Source organism: Wyeomyia smithii, chromosome 2, assembly GCF_029784165.1.
Source record: "Wyeomyia smithii strain HCP4-BCI-WySm-NY-G18 chromosome 2, ASM2978416v1, whole genome shotgun sequence".
NCBI classification, from domain to species: Eukaryota; Metazoa; Arthropoda; class Insecta; order Diptera; family Culicidae; genus Wyeomyia; species Wyeomyia smithii.
In genome coordinates this window covers 55,708,927-55,730,464 of record NC_073695.1, presented here as the reverse complement: position 1 = coordinate 55,730,464, position 21,538 = coordinate 55,708,927, and the positions used below count along the sequence as shown (strand labels likewise).

Genomic DNA, 21,538 nt, shown 5'->3' with positions numbered 1-21,538 from the left:
ACGCGGGGGATACGTTCCAAATTTGTATGAAAACGCGTAAAAAGATTAAATTGAGTTGAAAAAATAAAATAGAGAACCGCCCCAAATCGTTTGAACATTGACTGAACATGACAGTGGTCAGTCTAAAAAGCACAATGCATTACTATAAATTTTCCGTATTTACACCAGAAGTTGTGAATTTTTTTAGAAATCTGATATATGATTACTTTTGTCGTATAACGGAAAACGTGATCGGAATGAGGTCGACATCTTGTACAGTTGAGTTATTGAAAAGAGCAAACCGCGTAAAAAACCTAACCTTACTTATGTTTGTATTTCACCTTTAGCCACATTTCGAATATTACGACTAAATGCACAGGAGATCGCATTAACTGTTTAAAACTGGTGCCGTATTTTATTTCACAATATTTAGTTTAAGACACTTGGACTGTAATTTAAGTGGTAAACAGGATAACATGCTCAAGTTGTCACTTCATATTTATAAGCGACAATGGAAAAACTCAATGTCAACACTGCCTGTACACAGAGTTGTTCGCGTTGGTACACTCCCCCCACAATTATGGAACTCCCACAATTACGGATCACTTTTGTGTCTCATGTTATCTAACTCAGTTAAACTAGCGGTTCGAAGGCATGTAACATTTTTACAGTAAAGTATGCCATATTTTCTAGCTTTAAACACAGAAAACATCGTTCTTATTCCTAGATTGATGTGTTTTTATACGCGTGAAATATTGTCTTCCAGAACCTATCAAAATATTTGTCGTTTTTCTCAATCAGCGTAAGTAGCACGCTCATCATTCGTCAGGTTCATATGTCATATAATCGCTAATTCTCGTGCAAAAAATAACTTATACACAAAGATCAAGGTAAGTTCTTCACGATTCATCAAAATGTTGATGGTTGATAACGATTTGTATTTGTTGATAACGATTTGATAACGATCTGTAAAAAAACTAGTTATTTTCTAAGTGTTCCATAATAGGGACCGAGACAAGATAGTTCTCTATAAATATGGATCACTCCGATTAAAATGTGATTTTCACCAATTAAAAAACCCTCTCAACTTCTATTGAGCTCTAAACGGAAGCTAAGCAATGCTGAGCCTTTGAACAATATTATTTCCAAGGCACGAGGGACAGGAAAGCCACGTAAAGCAGGAAACTGTCATGATGTACCGTATACAATGGTTCATTACTACCTTCGGGAGCGACAGACTTGGGCTCTCGATCTAACTGCAACCTCAAAAGCCACATAATATGTGGCCAGGCCATGCGGGATCTTTAATACGATTTGAAATATGTTATTTCTTCAAATTACATAATTTGAATAAGATTTATTGAATGAATTCGTCGCCAAAAGCTGTTTTTATTATACTGATCCATAATATGAGGCAAAATGTCTCATAATAAGAACCGCTCTCAAAAGTGATCCATAACTGTGTATTTGGTGAGTTATGAAATAAACATACTTTCTGAGAAATATTCACAAAACATGGAAAGAAATAGTCAATGAAGTGAAAGATTACATATTTCTGTAACTGAAAACATTTATAGATTACTTATAAACAATAAAATTGGTCAGTAATGATTTTTTGAATTCATACATCTTCTTAAGTGATCCATAATCGTGGGGGGACTGTAGTAACAATGTCGCCGTTTTTAAGGTGAGCATTTTACATGGTTTTTCTACACCATGTAATCAAACAAACACAAAAAAATACTCATGTTTTCTTTTCTTGCACTAATCTGAAAAACAACCCTCTTACGAAGGACGTTTATGGACGCCAAAAATATAATAGAACCCGTTTATTACTCTGAGTAACTTTAACATTCTTCTGGGTAGAGCAGGGAGTAGCCAATGCTACTAGTTTTACCAGAAATCTGTTCGCGAATCTCGAATCCGCATTCCCACGGTGACAAAAAGATTATGTTGTATCAGTTCGGGTATTTTTTTCCACATCGTCGAGTACGCCGATGATATGAAATTTATCTACCGCGGTGGCATAGACGGTGCAATCGGCGCAATTAATCATACATATTACGTCGTGACTGAAGTAGGTATACGATTGGCAAGATGGCGTAAGATAAAAGCAAGAAGTTCGTGTTATAAAAAACGTTCTCGTATCTGACTTTAAGGTTTGATTTTTGTTTGATATTCGTTGTGCAAATGAAAGCTAGCCGAGCGTTCCGATTGAATAAAAGACGAAAAGTGATGAAGACTAATGTGTCATGTTACTACGGGTATATCGCTTGGACAAACCACTAATTAAGATTGTGTTGGCAATCGTGTTCATATTTTGAGGTAAGCTTAATTTGATTAACTTCTAATTCAAAACAAATGCTGCCCGGTTTTTTCGAATTGTGAGTCAAAATCAACACTAAAGTGATCAAAATTTAACTCGTCAAAATTTTGAAGATTATTTTTTATCTGAACTCAGTTAGTAATTCTCGACGGTTTTCAAAAAATAATATCAAACATAGAGCAGCAGATTATAATTCACATTGATAATAATATGTTACAGAGAAATATACTGATTGATCTCATAACAAACAAAATCTTGCGCTATGTGAGCTCTCATAAATTATTGCCAGTTAAATCCACGCATAATTTAATAGTAGAGAAAATTTTATTTAGAGCGAAATCAGCGCATCATACATGTTTTCATTATCCAAAACATCTTTTAAACCCATTTGATTCCCCTTAATTGACTGCACTATAAACGCATCGAATCCAATGCTTCGTATAGTTCTCTCATAATTGCTGCGCCTTGATAAACGAACAAATTAAAAGGTGTAAAGATTCTGCACCAGACCAGACCCGCTTCGAATGGATCTTTTCACAAGCGAAAAAAAAAGACAACCATCAGAAGAGAACTATTTTTATCGCCGGGCACAGATTCACCAAAACAAACATCCAATGGAATTTTCGTAATAAACATCGCCAAAAATGTTCAGCAGTCAGTCACTCAGCTGAACGTTTAGATCAGGCCGTGAGTGAAAAATCGTACCAGAGATTTTGTACGACACTCACATAAACATAGACACGCAACGTGTGACGAAGAGGAAAAATTAACACCCACGGCCGGCAGCGAAACATCCGAAGGTGGTCCCTATCCAGCATGCTGCACCCAAGTGCCGTGCATTCCCACTGGTTGCACTTCACTCTCGAGTCCCGAGTGACGAAATACGTTTGAACGGTAAAACGACATAGGAATGATTTGACACCTTTCAGTGGTGCTTCCGACCGAGAGTGCTATCGCATCGTTCCGATCGGGTCACTTATGGATGGTAGAATATTTGGCCCACTGCAGCAGTGAGCGTGAGAAAACAGAGAGTTTTCAACACTATTTTTAGACATTTTACTTTGTAACACTAACATGAAGTCTGCCGGAGTTACCCGAGAAGGTGGTCGCCTCACATTTGGGGTAAACAGCTAGTACGTGTAAATGTGCAAATAACCTCGACCACTTCTCAGCGGCTTGGATTCATCCGGCAGCGCGGTGGCAGTGGGTTATAAGACTTGAGAAAAATGGAACATCTAATTTCTCGGTTGTAGCTCAACTGACTGACTGTGTCCTGCAGGTTAGACGGAATTCCAGCTGTGTCGGAATCGGGTACTTTTTCGTCAATTGGAGCTTACTTTTTCTTGGTAGATTAGGTCGAACGCACCATTTCGCAATACTAAGTATAAGTTTTTGCTGGCACGATTGCAGAATCCACAGCAAATTTGCGGCCTAATTGAATTAAGAAAAAACAAACTTGATGTAGCGGCTTTACAAAGACAAATAATTTATTTAGTTCTGCTCTTTTGTTGCTCCGTTCAGTGAGGAATTTAAATATTTTATCTGTTATTTGGTAGCCATGCAATAAGAGCAATCGGGGTTCTCGCAGGTTAGAGAAAATTTATTGAAAGATCCGTGAATTTCTATTTCGTTTTCTCTGCACGTTTTGCAAATATTCTACCAGTCTTATGATGGCATAGAAGTAAGTTTCGATACTTACTATTTTTTTCTTTAGATGCACAGTAATGTTCTTTTTCTTGCAAATGATAAAAAAAACCTCATAGTATTAGTTGTCCCCCACATAATAAGCATAATGAATCTATTTCCTCTTAAATAAATTACAAAATGGTGAAAAGATAGACGCCTTCGATAATTTACCACACCGTCTACCTAAGCCACGTACTGCCCTAAGCTACGCCAATCCTTGGCTACAACACGGGTAATACGCTAGATGAGTAAACCAAAAATATTTATAAAACAATAAAACAATCGGTGCTATACTATTTTTAGCTCGTACCTGACTTCTATGCCACTCACTCACGATGGTGCTCTTTGTCCTTTCTATGATGCGTGCGCAATGCGGATCGCGGTGTGAACTTTCCATTAGCCGCTGCGCTACCAGCAGCAGGAATACGGCATCGCTTGTTTATGTGCCATGTGTTGTGCAGCTCTCCGGCGCGCACTCATCTCAGAATGCGCACACTCGCAGAAGTTTGCTGAAATTTTCATTGAAAATCAACCAAAAAAAAATTTCCTTCTCTTTGCAGACAGAGGAAAACGTCGAACCGCACACGCTTCTATGTTTTCCACGAATAAACACACCGTTGTTATGCTGCGATATTCTATGTTTGCCTCTCATTCTCGCAGCTCAACGCCGACTTAACGGGGGCCGTTCCCAAGTCAGTTGATCGCCAACCTTGCCCCGACATTTCTGAAGTCTCGGACCTATAGTGTGCTCCCAACAGTCGGTTCATTCGGTGTTCAGAACGGATTGATCCCAAGCTCTGCCGGTGGAAACGGAATTTGAGGTTTTCCAGGAGAACAAAATCAGTGAAGATTTATTTCTTACGTGTTTAGCTAACGAAGTCTGTCTTTCAGACTCCATAATCTGGAAAAATTACTTGTGTTCAAACATTTGCCATAATAGTTTTGTGTTGAATAGTGTTTTTGTGAAAACTTCTGAAAAAAAATATCAGGAGCAAGATGTCGTCGTCTGCCGTAACTAAAACTTCGAAGTATACCTATAAATCCACTGGCGGTGGTTCCGCTGACGTTAGCATTGAGTACAGTGCTGACCTGAGCGCATTATCCCGGCTGGAGGTGAGTTTCAGTTACAGACTTGTCTACACTTTGACATCATCAACCCACACGCCTTTGCTCTGCTCGCTACAACACCTGACCGTTACATAACCAACTCAAACGCGACTTTCACTCGTAACAATATTCACACATCATCCACCATTTCCCAGAAAATGACATTTCAAACATTTCATACGACTACCGTCGCCACCGGATTACATAGCTACTTGGGCTAACTTTAGAATCTCCCGGCCGACGGTGGGTAAGACAGCACAAATTCCTTCCAACAGAGTGTCACCGTAGCTGGTCACCGCTATCTTCAAGTTCTCATTATCAATGGCAACGACCATCGTTGAACGCACCTGAAATAGCATTGACACTCGCGGGTACATACACGAACACGAGTCTCGGTACCGAGAATCTTCCCAAGTCTACTTCCCAAAAAACTCGTTCGATTAACCCACGCTGTCACCCCAGCACATGTCAGAATACACTTCAAGCGGCGTTGCATCAGTGAAAAGAAAATCTCGAAAATACCCCCGAACCGACCACTACCGTTGACAACCTACGCAGCGGTGCAATCCCGAGTGAAAGAAATCTCATAGATCCTTCACTGGCAGTGTTGTGTACGTGTGCAAAATAAATCCGATGAACACATCATCAAGTAAAAATGTGAATTTGATTCAGGAACGGTCGGTGAATCTGTGTCTGAACCGTAGCAGTGAAATAAAAAACAACAAACCCACAACGGTTGGTCGGTCGTAAAGTTTTTCGAGAATAAAATGAGACACGTAGCCGCAAAATGTTACTACTGGTGTGGTGTGAAGAAAATACGCTTACCGTTATCACGCGGACGCACGCACCGTTGACAAATTCCGTGACTAAGACTTTCCGCTATAACCGTACGAAAATATGGACTGCGAATGCTAGTAGTGCCTAATGCGTTAGAAACTCAAAGCGAAGAGCAAATATCGTCTAGTGAACGTCAATGCATCTTTACCGGCTTCTAAGCTTTTCGTCTCGTCTCTACCTTCTTACAGGACAAAATCCGCCTGCTGCAGGAAGATCTGGAGTCGGAGCGCGATCTCCGCCAAAGGGTAAGTCACAAACGGGCACGGTATTCATGTTTAGAAAATGCATATATTTATGGAAACTCTCCACTCCAATTAACTTATGTTCTATTCACACGACACATGCATCTCATGGAGGCGCATGGTCACTTACCGCCTTCTAAAGTGGATTTGTGGTTATTTATCCCGTTCAGCGTTCTTTGACAGTTTACAGTTTTCTGATCAAACTATTCAGACGGCACGAATAGTTTCCGTTTCATGTAACCACAACAAAATAACGGTTATATTGTTCTGTTCACACAGAAACCGTATGGTACAGAAATATTTTCGTATCAAGGGTTAAAAGTTTTTTTTATACTATTAAATTTGGTTGAATTTTTCACATGTTCATTTTGGGTTGTCAATCCTAGGAGTTATTTACATTTTGCTAGTACCTTAATCAATTTTTTTCTTTTTTTATATTTTGCAATAAAATACGACACATTAGGTTGTGTGGCCAATTTGTAACTTTTCAACATCAGACCATGATCAAACTAGAGTGGATCATGATCGGACAAAAAAATCTATCATAATCGGACAACTTTACGTCTTAACGCTACTTTACGCTTCTGGTAAAAAAAGCGATTCATCGCATCGCTCGCAGAGCTTCACTTGCATACTGATTTTATCATCAACAGTTTAGTGGAGAATTAGTACTTTCTCAGAAACTACGGAACTTCATTTTCGTGTTCACTCTGCCTGGGTGATTTACATTTAAAAGAAGAATGCTTGCTATTTTCAATACGCATCGAAATAAACGTCACATTATTCCACATTAAATAATCTGCTCTTCCATTTTTCATGGGAATTGTAGTAATGTATTGCTCAGAATGTTTTGAGCCAACAAATTGAGTCAAGCATATGTGTTGGTTTTCGCACCAACTCGACTAAAGAGCTAATACCCTTTAAGAATTCAATAATGCTTTGTAGGCCTTACTGAACTAAGCTAATTTGTTTTATAATTTATTTTTGTTTTGAGATACATCTCAGACTAATATTAAGAAAGGTCTAAAATTTAACCTTTTTTTAAATGATGACGAGAGTGAGAGAAAATTTGTCAATGAATGAGTTTTTGAAAATTATCTTTTCATATAATTTCATTTCAAAATGTTGGAACAATTGGATTTGAGATCCAGCACTAAAACAATTGATTTTAAAAACAAAAACTGATTCAGAGAAACGATCATTTCAGATCTATTTAAACTCAAGTTTTTAAGACAATTTCGAATCATCTGTTAGCGTCTTTTACAAAATGCTGTACAACATCATCTCTCTAAAGATTCCATTGAAGAAAAAACGACACCACGCTAACACTAAACATCCAGTATGGTTTAACAGGCAAATCAAAAAATCAAAAAAACTGCAAACAAAAAGCCCACAAAATTTTCAAAAAACACAATAGCAGTGAAAATCTAGCAATTTACTTGGAAATATGTGAACTTTGCAATCAGTAATGCATTTGAAGAATTCAATGCAAAAACGGAGCTAGAAATTAAGTCTTGTCCAAAGAACTTCTTCAATTACGTCAAAACAAAACTGAAACCAGACAACTTTCCATCAATAACGCAACTCGATGAACGCAAAAGTTTTTCTAGGAAATATAGGTATAGACCACATTTTCCAGAATATCCAAGAAACGTTGGAGTCTACAAACTTCAGGTACAGGATATTTTGCAGGGTCTAATAAATTTAGACCCTTCCAAAGGACCTGGACCTAACGGAATTACTCCAGCACTCATGAAAAATATTTCGAAGGAACTTACATCTCCTTTGTTCTGGCTGTTCAATATGTCGTTGAAAACTGGAGTCTTCCCAAATATATGGAAAAGCTAATTTTTGGTGCCTATTTTCAAATCTGGGCGGAAATCTGACATACGTAATTATCGTGGAATCGCTATTATCTCTTGCATTCCTAAACTCTTCGAGGCAATTGTCAATGAAAAAATATTCGCTCGAGTCAAAAATCGAATCGAATCGAATCCCATTCAAGTTACTTCAGGTGTTCCTAATGGTTCCCACTTAGGACCATTTCTTTTTGTTTTGTACGTAAACGACATTTCTTTCATCCTCAAAAATATTAAAGTTCTAACATATGCCGACGACATGTAGCTGTTTTTGGAAATAAAAAATCAAGAAGACAGCAATGTATTTCAGAATGAAATCCACACATTTACATCTGGTGTAATAAAAGCCTACTTGAATTAAATGAGAAAAAATGCGATGTGATATCCTTTAGAAGAAAATTAACAACACCCAAAATTGTAATTGCATTAGGGAATCAGAATGTAGAGAAATGTGATAAAGTTAGGGATTTAGGAATAATCTTAGATTCTGAACTTATTTTAATCGACCACTATAACACTATCATACACAAGGCAAACAACATGTTAGATGTGAGATCAATACTGGAATACTGTAGCATTGTGTGGTCTCCTCGTCCTGGCGTACATGAAGAAAGAATAGAATCAGTACAAAAGCAATTTCTACTATATGCTCTTCGTAAACTAGGTTGGACCTCACATCGTCCTTCGTCATGTGAAGCACGCTGCATATTGATTGACATTCAAACATTAAAAGAACGGCAAGAGTACGCGATGGCTTCATTTGTAAACGATATCGTTTCGCAGAACGTTGACTCAGTAGTACTACTTTTAAAATTGAACTTTTATGCACCCATTCGACAACTTCGACACCGTAGTTTATTTGCTCTTAACCATCATCGTACGGAATACGCAAAAAAATTGACCTATAAATAGTATGATGAATTCTTATAATCAACACTGCGAAGCCATTGACTTTACGATGTCCCGGTATAAACCGAAACAGTATTTCAAGTCCTTGATGCTGAGGACACAAAATTAATTTGTTTTATGTTTGTGTATAGTTTAGAAATTAATGTTACCAGTCTACATATATGATTGACGAAAATAAAATAAATAAATAAATAAATAAGTTGCTCAAATCTCCAATTTCCAATTGTAAGGAAAAACAAAAGTTTTTGTAAGAGAAATTTTTACGTATTGTACCACGATTGAAACAATTTTTCATATACGAGCTTGCTTAACCATTAAACGAGAAAATTCTATCAAATATTTACCGTTCAAAAAGTTCTCCAGATGATGTTCAGAAAGTTTCGTTGATATTTTTGAAGTAATACTGTAAGTAGAAAAGTTTTAAAATCCATTTTCGAAAAAATATGGTCTACTTTTTAGTAAAATGCTTTTATGATGTCCAAATTTTAAATAGGAATAGGCTGTGGGACTAGGTCGTCAGAGGTTTTCTACGTCATAATTTTTGCTTCATTGTGAGGGGCCATCCACATACCACGTGGACAGATTTTTAACGATAAATTCTAAATTGTATGGACCGTGGACATTAGCCAAACACCTCCCCCCCCCCCAAAGCTTTCCACGTGGTATGTGGATGGCCTCTACTGAGAAATATATGCCGAAGAAAACCCCTGCCGAAGTAGTCTCACACCCTACTTCTTGTGCGAGACATTTGCTTTAAAGTTGAAATTATCGGTTCAACATAACTGCACTAAATCATTGCTGGAAAGGTTTCAAAAAAGGGTACATGAAAGCATAACGAGTTCTGCTTGAGAAACTTACACAAACTTCAATGGAAAAACATGTACCACTTCCATTCTATGGAAAAAGTTATGACAACTAGAAAACGTTAAGAGCAAAAGTGGTACATGTCCAGTCTGAGCATGAGGGATGCATTATAGTTCGCTAATCCTAGGACATAGAACATTTATGTCTTCAGCAGAGTTGTTCAAGTGATTGAGTACTATAGGTTGATGATTAGTTTGTTAAGGAGGTTAACAGAAGAACTTTAACAAAATCTAGATCGGCTGAGGCCAATTCAAAGGAAAACGCTCTAGTATCTTCAGGATTGTTATTTGGCCGATAACAACTACACAGGTTCACCTTTCGGTAGACTACCGGTTGCCTTCCGGATCCAGAAATACCGTAGAAGGGGAAAACTGAAAATTGTTTTGGCTATAACTCTAGTATAAGTTATCAGATCTCGTCTTTTTTTTTTTTTTTTTTTTTTGATATTATTGCGTTCTGGACCAATTTATACAAAAAACCCAAAAAGTGAAAAAATGGCACATGCACAACTTTTGCTCTCAACGGCTCATATAATGATGGACTTCACGTAGGTACAATTCAAGGTAAAGTTTTTGTTAGAAACATTTTTTTCTTTGAGACTGCCCATTTTGTAATGTTAAAAATAGGTTCAGGTGATTAAATTGACTACCTAAAATACTTAATATGAAATGAAATGGCTGGCCCGATTATAATACATTGTTGTTCTTAATCTGAAATTCACGTCGGATTTGCTAGAAATTATTGTTTCTATGAACTAGACAAATACATTGTTTCGATAAACGTAATTTGTTTATAATTTCATATCAATAGTGAAAAAGTGACATGAAAATCTCTGTACCATGAAAATAGATTAAATTGTTTCGATCATGAAGATACATTACCTTATATCAAACACAGGAAATGCGAACCAGTGAAGTCTCAGAAGTAAGCTAGTCCGTTCATAATACAAAACCTTCGCTCAAGAAGCATTTCTATGAGAAATTCAAATGTTACAGAAACATTTTACTGAAAATTATATTGAATATTGGAGTTCATTACCATCGCTTGAAAACAAACCATAATAAAAATTGTGAGGGTGATTTTTTTTTCTGCATCTATTAATATGTGAGGATGAAGTTTGCTCAAAATGGTTAACTTCAGATTTTCTTTACAATACACTGACACTAACAGTCTCTCCCGAGCCGGGACTCGAACCTACGACGATTGGCTTGTTAGGCCAGCATAGTATATATTTATATAGTATTTGCATTGGAGGGATATATTTCATGACCTCTGCCATGCAACGGGCTAGTTTCACAATGTTTTTGTGTATATGAACCTGATATATTCTAGTTTGTGCCATTTAGGCGAAACTTAAAGCATTCGTGTTTTGTCTTCTGTTATTCATTCTGGCATTCTCCTCTATTCCTCTTGCAAAATTATATTTTCAAAGTCTTTCGTCTTACACTTCAATGAGTAAAAAGTTGGTTTCTAATATGCCTTTGTAAAATAATGGATGGTAAAAGCGGCTAACTTTGATAGTTTTTTCTAAATTTTACCTGAATATAGGACTCTTAAATGGGTGCTCTCCGGGTTCACGCATTTCTAAAACAAGTATTTGATATACCTTCTATAATGCATGTACAGCAACAAAATCCATCAATATTGTTTCAATTATGCTGTTGAATTTTTTCGAAAACCAGACTAGTTTTCCGTTTGCGGGTTACTTCGATAATGCTGGAATAGTAAAGAAAAATGAAAGAAAAGTTTCAATTTTTGGAAATTTTGAAATTTATTAAGGTTTACATTTGGATCATTTTTGTACGTTTTGTGCCAATGATTTCCAAGAAAGCTATCCACGTTCTCTGTTGGTGTAGGCTTTTGGTGATTTTATTTGATTAACTGTTTCTTAAAAGAAACCGAAATTATAGGCACATATTTACATTCTTATGAATGAATGTCTATGAAATTTATTAGACCAGTATGTCAGTGTTTTAAGAACTATATTGGAATATTCAGAAGTCATCTTACAACTAACTTAATGGCCAACTCATTGGTTATTAGGAGTAGCAATTGAGGATTGCAACGAATTGTCGAAAATTGGTAATAATTTTATTTGACATAGAATTTTATACTGAATCCTTTGAAGCGTTTTTTTGTTAAACATCAACTTAACCAGATAGGTATAACATAAAGCATTGCTGGTCTAAAAATTTATTCTTCAAACAAAGTTGAGAATTTCTGTTAATGAGAAAACATAAATCTCTTGTATATCTGATGCACTTTGCTTGTAAACTCTCAACGTGCTCTTTGAAAATAAGTATTTTTATCGTTCAAAGAACTTAACCTTGTCAGACCAATTTAAAATAACCCCATTCATCTTGATAACGTGATTTTTGTTTGGCATGAGAAAATAAGAACAATTTTGCAAGCAAACCTTTATGCCAAAAACTGTCGAATGCTTTTTCTATGTGTAGAAGAGCAGATCCAGTTGAATAGCCTTCAGATTGTTAGCGTATAAGCGTATCTTATTGGTAATTCTGGGTAATTGATGAGTAGTGGCATGCCCGTGGCGAAATCCAAATTGTTCATCTGCAAAAATTAAATTTTCATCGATGTATGCCATCATTCTGATAACGGGGGACTCTACTCTTGAAGGTCGAAAAATAATGAATTTTCGTGATTTTTTCAGATGTTTAAAGTATAGTGAAGAGTAAGGGTATTTTGTTTATTCATCGAGGTACATCTGAAGATGTATTTTGCATGTCGTGGATGCAAGTGTAGTGAATATTACGTTGTTGGAAGCTGGAAACGTGGATGCTCTCTCAAAATTAGTAGCATCTACTGAACCGATTTGGCTGAAATTTTGTTTGAGCCGTTTTTAAAAATTTCAAAACCCGTAAATGGCGACCATTATAGTAAAAAATTATTTTTTTCCATGGAAATATATTATTTAAAAAATCATAAAAAATTTTAAAATTCAGATATCGAAAAACGGTTATGTAGCAAGTTAGATAATCCATATTTACATGCAACAAAATTTCATTTCCACGACATGCAAAATACATCTTCAAATATACCTTATTGATTGGCAAAATACCTGAACACTTCACTTTACTCTAAACATCCGAAAAACGAATCAAGAAAATTTATTATTTTTCAACCTTCTAAAGAAAGAAGGGTCTCCCTTAGGAATGATTCTCTCAAACAGTTTACTTATTTAAAAAAAAGCAAACTGATTAGACGATAACTTGAAACCTCAGCTGGATTGTTATCCGGTTTCAAAACTGGAGCATTTTTTTGCATTTTTCCATAATTTGGCAAAATATGCAATTTTGAAACAATTATTGGAAATTTTCACTAAGTAATGCATTGCGCTCTCAGGAAAATGTTCAATTAAAATGTTGAAAAATCCACCGTCACATAGTGCTTTCATATTGCCAAACTACGTAGTGGAAATAGGATAACAATGACGAGTTACTTAATCAATTCAGCTCACATACTTTCAATTCGAATTATGCGCACTCTCAAACTGCTGAGCAAGTCTTTGAGCTTTTTATTCATTGGATACAAGAACATGATCACCATTTTTTATTGCTGGAATAGGATTTGAAGGTTTCTTGAGAATCTTCGACAGCTTTCAAAAGGGGTTTGAATATAGTTTGAATCTTTTCTTTGTTGGTCACAAATGTTTGATTTCTCAGAAGAGTACATCTATGTATAATGCTTTTTATAAATCTTTTCAAACAGTTTTGAACAGCGTCACTGGAACGTTGATATTGACGTCTGCGAACATTTTTTAAACGAATAAGAAGTTGAATTTTCGTCCATTGTTGGTGAATCAAATTTAACTTGAGCGTTTGGAACAGAATAATTCCTGGTATCAATAGTTGCACATTTTAATGCTTCCAAAGCGAAATCAATATTCACTTCATTTTGCAAATCTAACTCATTATTGAAATAATTCTCAATATGAGTTTTATATCTTTCCAAATTAGCCTTGCGATATTTAAAAACAGAGCTAATAGGGTTTTAAACTCATTCATGTGATATTGAAAAAATCACAAGGGTTGTATGCAAAGCCACTACATAAGGTTGTTTGTTACATAACTTGTAATGATTATGTTTTAAATTTTGTGCAAAAGGAAGTTGAAGTGCTACCGAATTTCAATTTGCACATACAACACTGAACAGGAAGGAAACAAACACTATACAACGCAAAAAAATCCAACAGTCAGAGTGCATGCAGATTAAAATAACGTTTTACTTTTATTTCTAGCGCAAAACGAGAAAATATTCTCACCAATATTCCAAAACGTTTGTGTTTCGTCAAGATACAGCAACTTTTCATTAGAGGAAGTGCCGGCTAATGTATCTACTAGTGATGCTGCTCGCTACTGCACAAAGCATCTTTTACTAAAGAAAGTGTCGTTGCATCAGCTGGCCCTACCACTATCGCTGCTGATATCCGCTGCAACTTCTATCCGGTGCCACAGCAGCTGCTGCTATCCGCTGTCATTGCTATCCGCTACGCTGCTGCTGTTATCTGCTGTTATTGCTAAGTAAAGACTGCTGTAGTCGCTCTCTAGAACTAATATGAGCAGTTTCGCCTAAAACAGGCTTTTATATAGTCCAAATTGCACATTCCAAATTGCTAGGTCTTTAATTCTGTCGACTGTGCTTAAGTAAGTAATGAAAGAACGGCCAATCAGATCAATCGAAATTTGTGTTTCAACAATGATTGATCATTTTCAATAGTATAATTTCTTTCCACATTAAGGGTTGACAATCTTCAAGGCTCGATTATGTTCAGGTGTTGCATATTACTGAAGGAAAAAATAATTCAGTACGTTTTGAGGCATGGAGATGAAGTCAAATTTCTAACTGTTTCATTATTTAAAAGTGTAATTAATCTAAGAGAAAATATTAGCTCTTCAATTAGGCATTTAGTTTATCCTGAAAAGGACAATTTGCTATTTAATTCAATATCGGATAAGATGCTGACCACATCTTTGATATCAAATGAGGCAACTTTTCATTGGATGAAAAGATGCCCACTACCGCACAAAGGCAGCATTTAACTAAAGGAAGTGCCGCAGCATTGGCTGGCGCTACCACTATCGTAGCAGATACCCGCTGCAACTGCTGCTATCCGTTGCCAGTGATAACTTGTCACAAGCTGCTGCTGCTGATATTTGTTTCCACAACTGCTGCTTCTATCCGCTGCCACTGCTACTGCTAAGTGAGGACTGTTGTTGTCGCTGTCTAGAACTAATTTGAGCAGTTTCAGCTGAAACAGGCTCTTATATAGGTCAAATAGTACATTCCGAATTACTGGGTCTATTATCCCGTGCATGAGAAAGCAATCATATAACGACCAATCAGAGGTTGAATTTTGCGTTTTGACAAGGCTTGACATTTTTCAATAGTACAAGAGTTCGAATAATAAAATTACAATTTTCTGCATTTAAGAATATTATTGGAAGATTTTCCAACCTATTGCTGCAAAAACGAAGGAAATGCATAAACAACTAACCGATTCATTAGCATTTGAAATTGGACATATTTTTCACTTTTTCCGGTTTTAGCTTTTAATTTTACATCCCTATGTAGCCGAGCATGTAGCCGAACTTCCTGAAAAACGTAGTTCTTCGTCAAAAGTTGAAAAAAATACTAATTTGCCAACAGGTAATCTTGAGATGTAAACTAACCTTTAGGTATTCTTCAAAAGATATACTGTCACAAATCACAAACTATGAAGCTATAGGTAGTCAATGACCAATCCACAAGTAACCAGATACACGACTCAACTGTAGGTCAGCTAAATGAAGCATGCCCAAAAACATGTTATTTTCTTCTTTTATTTCTCTTGCTAACCATCGATAAAGAAAAGTTTACAATGTTAAAAAAGAACTGAGTCGAAAAGGTAGATTGAATCACATACAACTTTCTAGAATTTTTCTCCAAATTTTAAAGAAATAGGTTTCTAATTTTCGCGAAAAACAGGCCGAAATTAACTCAAACTTATAATGGGTTCAGGTGAAATACATGTTTTGCAATTTCGCAATATTTGACAAATCTTCCATCTCGAGCTTAAGCTTTCTCTAGCAAGCTAAAAATCCAAAGAACTTTTTCGAAAACAAAATCTTAAAATGTAAATGAGTCTAAAAGTTTACTTAGGTACTAGAAATATATCCTGCATACGTCGCTGTGGAATATAATACATAAAATACATATAACCTGTCTTTCGTTTAAGCAGTTGAGAAGACTTTTTCTCAATTGTTTGAGCTGCAATCGTCATAAAATCATTGATAACATTTATTACAGCGCAATCCAAACAACATAGGGAAACGACTTTGATCGACCATTATTATTCCTATAGATAAGGATGTCATATCATATTATTAGTATTTTAATCAATCACGACTAGTTTTTGAAACGGCTCCTGTGTAAAGTTGGTTTTGAAGATTAAAATATATGTTTAGAGTTAGAATAATTCGTTTAATTAATGTAATATCTTCGGTTGCGATGCTGTAGTTATTTTTTTTTTTTTTTTGAAAAAAGAAGAATAAATGAAAATGGAAATCATGAAAGTTAAAATTCGTAGAAAATTGTAATGGTGTGATGCCTTCGGCAATGTTGTAGATAGTGATATCGCCATGCAAAAAATAACCACTGTAACAATATCCAATAAAAATATTATACCTTGTAACAATATAACATCTAAATGCACGTAATAACATGCCAATCCCTGCAACTGTTTGGCATTTTCACAAGCAACACAGGTGAAATGAATTTTCGTACCGCCTGCCACTGTTTAAATTTAGAACTCCTAGGAGAAACTGAACAGCTTCAGGTAAGGCTCGCATTTTCAAAACCATGGAAAATTGCGCTCAAAGATTGCATGTGCTGACTAGTGTGCATTATATTTTTCAAAGCGGGTGCAACCAACGGGTTTAATTGTTTCGAGAGGTTGCTAGTTGCCACCTCGTTCAAGTGTTTTCACAAAATGTTGATGATTTGTTTTCATTAGCCGCTTTGCCTGCGTGTTAAGCTTAATGGAGCGTGGAAATAATCTTCACACGTATCCTAAAGTACGCTGCAACAAATAAGCAGATAATTCTACTGTGGAAAGTTTGACTCTCATCGATTTGCTTTCTTCAAAGTTACAAGCCAGCCATTTTCAAATGAAAAATGTCGTTTTAAATCTTATGCTCCCTTTTGCCAACACTGAAACGTTCAAGCTGATGATAAGCTGCCATTCAGAACATCTTTCGAGTCAGGTGGTCATTCGGAACTACCTTCTCTGTTTTGGTCGTGAGTAGTTTGAATACCGTGCTGCCATGTTGGACAACCTAGCCTATTTTTAGGTCATGTTTCTAAAGTCGGCAGGATTAGTACATGAGTGTCAATCAGAAATTTAGTCTCGGTGGTCGCGAACTGCGGCGGCGACATGCCATACAAATCACGAATCGCTTGAACTGGTATTCATTCAGCGATGATGATGAGGTTTAAAAATAGGATTTTTTTTTTCTTTCAAAATAATATTATTTTTCACACTCAAGTTTGTCGGAAATCTCTCCGCTGCTCTTCACTCTCATTGTGTTTAGTGCGGCGGTGATTACATCGCCGTCAACCGAAAAACCAGACGAGAAATAATAACGCCGCAAATCAACAGGAAGATACTTTTGGAAAAATTGTAATAGCGAAACCCGGCGCTCAAAGTGTTTAGCCGCAAAGATGAATCAGACAGATTTTAATAGTCCCCGTGATTCACGGCGCTCATGACGGTGCTGCTTGGCCTACACGGAACGTGACACATACCGTACAAGTTTTGCACATGTTCGTAATTTCTTACACCTACACGTACATACACACCGTCATACTATGAAATGAAATTTTCCATCAACGTCTATAGATTGAAATTCTTTTCTGCACGTAACGACCCTTCACGGAAACTTAAAAAAAAACTTTGATTTGTACAATACTCGCACCAAATTTACGTCAAGAAATCGATAAACTTGTCGTCAGTGACATTTCGTGATCGATACTCACCGAAAGACGAATTGGCGCAATGCGAATCCAATCGGTCAATTTTGATATGTGGAAACATATGCGCACCGCGGCGAATTAGCGAAACCATGCAGTGTAATGTTGCGAACGTGGCGATCGGGAAAATTTATTTTTAGTTCATTCCTGGGTGGAGCTTCTGCGAACAAGCGTCCAGCTTGCCTGGCACGCTAACAACGGCCTCGGGAATCTCAAAGCTGACGGAAATGAAGTAAGACGATATTGGCATTAAGGTGCAAGCTGTTAGACAATTCATGATGTCATTGCGGTTCGCTTTCATATATTTCTTCGTGTGGAATGATTTATGGACGATATTTTGCTGCGAGATCTCAACACAGCAGTTGGAATTTTATCAGGACTTTTGATTACCCTAATGTGAAAAATATTTCGACATGAAAATCGCATTAAGCTATTTTAGAGAGGAGACTTTTCACCTCTTAATAACTTAAGTCAACTGCTCGGCGACTGGTAGCTTTGGTTCGTTTGTAAATAGTACATCCTTTGCTATTTACAAACGAACTGAAGTGACGACAGCCTCCACTTATAAACGTCATTTCACAGACAAATAAAAAACATTATATATTGCATATTAATTTTATGCACATCGTTACTCGAGGAATTTTTGACGAAAAATGGGGAATTACCATTAAAACTGAGTTATATTGTCAAATAATGTCGAACCACCAATACAGGAGTAAATCGTAAAAAAATACATGTGGAACTTCTGCTTAAAAATACTAGATAGTCGTAAACAGAGAGAGCTAAAGGTGACTGATGAAATGGCAATAATGGTATAAACAGGATTCCAAAAATAACACCGGCCTTGTGCGTTTAGTAATGGTTTCTATCGAAAAATGTAGTGAAAAAAGTAATTTTAGAGGTTTTCCTCTATCCAGAATTAGACCAGCATTGCGTCCCAAAACCAACCGGTAGTAGCCGATAAACCACACTCGATGATGATCTGCCAAAACTGTTTCACGATTTTATTGCAATTAATATCTATTACCGAATGTTATAACAGTATTTTATAGACCCTTTAACAGTTGTCATTCGGGTTATTAATTGAAATAAACAAACGTACACCACGATCAGAGGGGTGAAATTGTTCACCTGAAAATTCGTGATAAAAAATACTAATCAAAAGATATTGCTCTTAGGGGCCATCCACAGAACACGTGGATAGATTTTTGATGATTTTTAACACACCTATATATATATATATATATATATATATATATATATATATATATATATATATATATATATATATATATATATATATATATATATATATATATATATATATATATATATATATATATATATATATATATATATATATATATATATATATATATATATATATATATATATATATATATATATATATATATATTTAAATAAACTAAAACAACTTGAGTAATACAAACTAATTACAAATTGAAATTGAAAATTGTTTCCAGAAAATTTGAAGTTCATTATACTTATCAGCAGGAAACATGTCTTTCGCTGCAATTTTCATTTCTTCTAGTGGTTTTCGATGCTTCATTGTTTCATATATATATGTTATCTTCCTAATCCGGTTTCTATGGTTGAAAGAGGACATTTAAACACACGTATAACACCATGAATTGACAACTTACTAGACATTGAATTAGGTGGCGCCGCTGAAGTTGAAGGCTCCATAGTAAAATTCAACGAATTTATGAATTTGAAAACCAAGACACTGGAATGACGCAACGTTCTAAATGAATACAAAAAGATGCGGAGGACGACGACTGTTCTTTGTGGTTTTTTTTTCTCATAAAGCGAAATGTGTGCTTCACTTTTGTATACAAACGAGGGCGAAGCAAAAGCAATCTTCAAACGGGTTATTGTTGGCCGGAGTTTGATGGTATGAATTTGCTGCTAGTATTTGACATTTCAATCAGTTTAGCGAATTTCATGATCATAAATTGAAAAAGGCTGAATGTTTTTAATATTGTTTTAAATTTGCAGAAAGTGATAAAGTTTGACAAAATTAAAATTTCATAAAGATTTGTTTACTGTTTTCTTGTGTAACACTTATTTTAAAACTTTTCATTGATAAATTTTGTGATTTTTGCCTAAATTCATATTTTATCCTTACGGATTGAGTACAATATCATAAATTTTCATTAATTGGGTATCATGGTTATGATTAAAATTAATCCTGGATGAAATTTCAACTTCAAAAATAAAAACTAAAAAAATCTGCTATCTGCTTTTTTCACTAAAGTGACAATTTGCGCAGTTTCGCGCTACAGCAGACAGTATGCATTTGAAAGCTTATGTTTTTACCTGAATTTTGAATCTAGTCACAACCGTGGCAAACTACGGTAACTAAACTTTTAAGCTACTTTTCTACAAAAAATCACGTTTTTTTAATTTTTCTTTAATGTCAGCCCTGCTATAACCAAATTTTACAATATCTAATGAAAAGGGTTTGGTTTGCACAATATTTACAACAACTTTTCCTTTGACGTCAAAAAAATCCAAGCTTTCATTAAAGCTACAGAGCGTTTCAAAGTAATGTCCTTTTTTCAAAAAAAATAGACAAAAAACGTCACTTCGCAAAGCTTTGAAAAGTCATAAAAAATTCAGATTTCATGATATTGCGCCCAAATTTTGGATTGAGACACTTGAATGTTATAGCAATAAAGGAAAAATATTATGAAAGAGCTAACGAAAAAAAAAATTTTTTGGCTGATGGCCAGTGATTCCCCACTGTGCGTTCCATGGTACTGGACCGTGTATTCCATGCAATATATACATAGCAATTGTATTTTTACATGAAACCTATGGTTATATTCAAACTGAGATATCACAAAAACACAAAAAATACATCTTTCAAAATTTCAGCAAATAAAGATTTTTTGATGGACAATTTTTGAAAAAATCATGGTATGCTAATACTTGCTAACCTATGAGATATCTAATTCACAAAATTATGTATTTTTTTCAAATTTTGTGTGTTATTTTCACTTAAGTACTTCAAAAACTTCTGAACTCGGAAGAAAACGACGTAATTATTAAATGTCTATGGAAAAAAAAGATGTAAGAAATAAATTCGAGTGAACTCATAAAATTATCACAATAAAACGTGAATTTCAGACAAATTTTATAAAAACTCGTAGATCTCTGTGTTTTAGGAGTGAGAAATTTAGTGTGTTCTATGAAGTTTCATAGAACTGAAAGATCTACAACTTTGTCGAAAACCGCAAAGCTCTAGCGTGTAAGGGGAAGATTTTGGCATCGCAGTGTCACCTTCGCGGCTAAATTCCGAACTAATTCAAACATCCAAAATGAAGCCCTAACTATACCAAGAAACTTTGTAGAAGATCGGAAACCGATTGGTCAAACCCTGAGAGCGCTAATAATTTCGTACCGCTAGATTCCATTCCTGGCTCAGTGTGCAATGATGGTTTGACACCTCTACCAACTTAACAAATGAAAAACATATTAAACGTTTTCCGAAAACAGCTTAAAATAATCGGGATGATGCACAGAAGCCAAAAATCAACCCCGGACATCGTTTTTTAATTTCGATTTTTGGGAAACAGTCCAAAATGGCTGAATTGAGTATTTCCGGAACTGAAATGATACCCAGAGATCAGAAGGTGACAAGACATGCTCTTTTAAAATCCAAGATAACGACCTCC

The 21,538-nt window shown here is 35.6% G+C and overlaps 1 protein-coding gene across 1 annotated transcript in view; it reads left to right on the top strand.

The window, feature by feature from the left end:
• Positions 1-4,690: 4,690 nt before the first annotated feature.
• Positions 4,691-21,538, top strand: part of LOC129722694 (paramyosin, long form) — a 50,724-nt gene continuing 33,876 nt past the window's right edge. The window contains exons 1-2 of the mRNA XM_055676361.1: positions 4,691-5,104; positions 6,124-6,180. Of these exons, the coding sequence (XP_055532336.1) occupies positions 4,988-5,104; positions 6,124-6,180 (174 nt within the window). The 5' untranslated portion in view covers positions 4,691-4,987. The remainder of the gene's footprint in view (positions 5,105-6,123; positions 6,181-21,538) is intronic.